Source organism: Eimeria tenella, genomic scaffold (genome assembly GCF_000499545.2).
Source record: "Eimeria tenella Houghton genomic scaffold, Eth_scaff133, whole genome shotgun sequence".
NCBI lineage: Eukaryota > Apicomplexa > Conoidasida > Eucoccidiorida > Eimeriidae > Eimeria > Eimeria tenella.
In genome coordinates, this window is record NW_013541507.1 from 68,857 (window position 1) to 72,993 (window position 4,137).

General features: G+C 43.4%; 1 protein-coding gene across 1 annotated transcript; it reads left to right on the forward strand.

The window, feature by feature from the left end:
- Positions 1 to 1,338: 1,338 nt before the first annotated feature.
- ETH_00002700 (ribosomal protein L24, putative) lies at positions 1,339 to 3,380 on the forward strand (the record flags this gene model as incomplete). The annotated part of the gene is made up of 5 exons (XM_013373335.1): positions 1,339 to 1,467; positions 1,692 to 1,754; positions 1,958 to 2,047; positions 2,916 to 3,016; positions 3,313 to 3,380. Coding segments are annotated over 5 exons (451 nt in total), but the record flags the coding sequence as incomplete, so codon positions are not given.
- Between the last annotated feature and the right edge of the window lie 757 nt (positions 3,381 to 4,137).

Below are 4,137 nucleotides of genomic sequence, written 5' to 3' on the forward strand. Positions count from 1 at the left end.
TCCCGAAACGAAAGAGTAAAAGGAGTACAGCAGCAGCAGCAAGTAACGCGACACGCGCGGAGTCCCGCGCGCTACCACCTGCACGCAAACCCTAAACCCTAAACCCTAAACCCTAAACCCTACACCCTAACCCTCGAGCGAGGGCGCGCAGCCGAAGCAAGGGATCCTGAACTCTAGATCTGGGGATGTCCAGTCCGGGGTCCTGAGGCCTAGCCTCTAAACCCTAAACCCTAAACCCTTAGCCTAAACCCTAAACCCTAAACCCTAAACCCTTACCTTTTGGTGATTCACGGGCGGGGCCTTCTCCCCCGTACTTACTTCGACGCCCTCCATTTGACAAGAAGGTGGGGTTGTTGTTATTGACTTCAAACCGCAAAACCCTCGAGAATTCGCGGCGAACCCTCCGCCTCAAACCCCAAACCCTAAACCCTAAGCCCTAAACCCTCAGCACTAGACCGGGATACGTAAAAATTGCGGCCTTCGGGCCCCAGAGCCTTCCACAAAGTAGCAGCAGGTAAAGAGCCCTCTTCTGTAGCTTCGGCCGTTAACTGGTGGGGGTTTAGGGATTTGGGTTTAGGGTTTAGGGTTTAGGGTTTAGGGTTTAGGGTTTCAGGTGCGATATCTGTGCACGAGCCGCTCGAGGGGCCAGCCGCGGCTGATTAACCAACTTTGCGGTCCCCAAACCCTAAAAAGGGGTATAAAAAGAACTTAAAAATGAAAACAATCTAAAAAGGGGAAAACAAAAGTATAAAACCTTAAGCTCTAAGCAGCAAACCCGTGCAGCTACTTGAGGCAGCAGCAGCAGCAGCAGAAGCAGCAGCAGCTGCAGCCCCGCAGGGGCCCCCCATTTGTTTACTTGTTTGTCTTTCTTTTACTTATTTATTTATTATTTTTAATTTCAATTTATTTCTCTTTTTATTTACTTTTCATTTTGCTACTGCGCTGCTGCCACTTGTTGCGCCCCCGGGACAGTCCGCTGCGCGTCGCGAGCTTCAAGGGTTTAGGGTTTAGGGTTTAGGATTTAGGGTTTAGGGTCTAGGGTTTGGCCCTGGGGGATTTTCTTCTGCATTTTCGACCTCCAGCTTCCCCTGAGGACTCTGCTTCAGCCGAAGCAGGCGCCTGCCGCGCACTAAACCCTAAACCCTAAACCCTAATTCCAAAACCCTAAACCCTAAACCCTAAACCCTAAACCCTCTCCCGCCGTGGGCTGTGCGCCGCCCCTGCATGCCCGTCGCTGCAGCTGGCAGCCTCGGGCTCCCTGAGCCGCAGGCTAGGGTTCAGCGCCTAGGGTGTAGGGCTTAGGGTTTAAGGTTTAGGGTTTAGGGTTTAGGGTTTAGGATGTCGCGGTTTGTGAAGGCCTACTTGAAGGCCAAGAGGCTAAACTACCGCCAAACCCCCTTGCCCTTCACTCCCAAGTTTTTGGAGTTGAGCAAAGAGCCTTCAGTGCCTCCTCCTTTAAGAGAAAGGGTATTTCATTATTTATTTATTTAATTAATTAATTAATTAATTAATTAATTAAATTAATTAATTAATTAATTAATTAATTAATTAATTAATTAAATAATGAAATACCCTTTCTGTGGTTTCGCGTTGACGGGGTTTGATTTGCTGCGCGCTGGATGATTTAGGGTTTAGGGTCTAGGGTTTAGGGTTTAGGGTTTGGGGTTTGGGTTTGGGGGTTGCGGCTGCAGCAACAGCCGCAGCGTGTGGACTTGGCGAAGCACTTGAACATAAAGGAAGGAGATTTGGTGGAGGTATGACAACAAGGGTTTAGGGTTTAGGGTTTAGGGTTTACGGTTTAGGGTTCTGGGTCACAGCCCAAAGATCTACATTTGGGATTTGGGTTCGAACTCTGGGCCCTTGAACTCGGGGGCCAGGGGTGAGGGTTGCTCTTCTAGGGTTTAGGGTTTAGGGTTTAGGGTTTGGGGTTTAGGGTTTAGGGTTTGTGGCCCCGTAGGTGCTGCACGGCCGCGACCAAAACCGCCGTGGAATTATTTTGAAAATAAACCACCGAAGAAATACCGCAATTGTGGAGGGATGCAATCTTGTAGGTGTTCTTAGCAGTGGCTAGCTAGCTAGCTAGCTAGCTAGCTAGCTAGCTGGAGAAGCAAGTAACAGGCTAGCTAGGCAGAGTAGTCTCTAAAGGGCTGGCTAGGCAGCTAACTAGCTAGCTAGCTAGAGCGGGAGCTAAGGGGCCAGCTGGCTAGCTAGCTAGCTAGCTAGCTAGCTGGCTAGGGCAGAAGCTAACAGGGTAGCTAGCTAGCTTGTTGGATTTCTGGCTAGCTAGCTAGATAGGGCAGTAGCTAGCGAGCTGCTAGTTAGCTAGAGCACCAGCTAGTAGTTGGCAGGCCGCTGTTTTAGCTAGCTAGCTAGCTAGCTAGCTGGGTAGCTAGCTGGCTAGCTGGCTGACGCTTTGGCTAGCTGGCTGTTGGTGGAGCTAGCTAGCTGGCTAGCTGGCTGCCTGCAGCAGGAAGCTTCTGACTGGCTGATGCTGCAGATAGCTAGCTGAGTAGAACAGTAGCTAGCTGGCTAGGTGGATTCATGGCTAGCTGGCTAGCTGAAGCCATGGATAGTTGGCTAGCTAGAGCCATGGCTAGCTGGCTAGCTGAAGCCGGAGGCAGCAGATTTGCCAGCTAGCCAGTTGGCCAGCTGAGTATAATTTGATTTAATAAATATAATTTAAATTAACAAATTAAATTAAATTAAATTAAATTAAATTAAACTTTTTTTTCTTTTCTTCGTTTTGAGTTTAGCTTTCGCACTGTTCGCTTTCTTTCTGTGTTGAATCATCGAAACCAAGCGGCGAAAATGCGAAACTGGGGCATTTAATTTGAATTTAAATGTTAAAATAGTTTAAATTCTGTTTTTTAATTGTTTTTAATTTCTTTTCTTAATTTATTTCTCTTTTTTTGCAGAAAAGAAGCTTCTGGAGTCCTCGAGTTGGCGGTCCTTCGCTAGCGACAGAGGAGCTGCCTATACACCTCACGAACTTGGCGCTCCTCGACCCCATTGTCAAGTCCGAATTATTTATTTGAGTTATTTTAATTATTTTGATTGTTTTAATTATCTACTTACTTTATTTGTTTTATTCATTTTATTTATTTTGCTTGTTTTAATTGTTTTAATTGCTTTATTTGCTTTATTTTGCTGTTTTCGCGGCTTATTTGCATTTCTTAGTTGTTTAGAATCCGTTTGCCAGGCACTGTTTACATTTGTTATACAATATTTATTTATTCATTTATTTATTTATTCATTTATTTATCTATTCATTTATTTATTTTTTTATCTATTTGTTTATTTATTTATTATTAGGAGGCCAACTCGAGTCAAAAGGAGGTATATGATGAATGGAGAAGTAGTTCGCATTTCTAAACTTTCCGGTAAATTCTTTTTCTAACTTTAATTTTTTAATTTGTTTTTAATTTATTAATTTATTTTTAATTTGTTTTTGATTTAATTTTAATTTATTTTTAATTTAATTTTAATTTCATTTCATTCATCACTTTTGGTTAATTTCGTTTGTCTTCTTTTTTATTTTATCTTTTTAGTCCCATTTTTTGCCTCCTTTTCATTTGCTGCCGCTGCTGCTTTCTTTAAATTGAATTTATTTATTTATTATTTATTTTGCAAACCTATTCATCTTTTTCGTTTTTTATTTTCGTTTTATTCCCTCAAATTTATATATTTTAAAATAGTTGATTTGTTTCTTCTCTTATTTTGTTACATATGTTTCTTTATTTAATTTGATATTGTTATTTGTTTATTTGTTTTCTTTTTATTCCCTTTTATTATTTGTCTCTCTTCCTCTTCATTTCTTACTTTGTCTCCTCCGGATTTATAAGGGTTTAGGGTTTAGGGTTTAGGGTTCAGGGTTTGGATTTCTGGCTTAGGAACCCCGGTCTAGGGAGTAGGGCTTAAAAGTCCAGGGTCAAATTTCAGGGTTTAGGGTTCAGGGTTCAGGGTTCAGGGTTTAGGGTTTAGGGTTTAGGGTTTAGGGTTTGCGCAGGCTGTGCAATGCCTGAGCCTCTGACTCCGCTTCCGAGGCCCCCCAGTCTTTATCAGCAGTTTTTGAGGGAGAAAGCGAAGGGCCCTCCTATCAAGGCACGCCAAACCCTAAACCCTAAACCCCAAACCCTA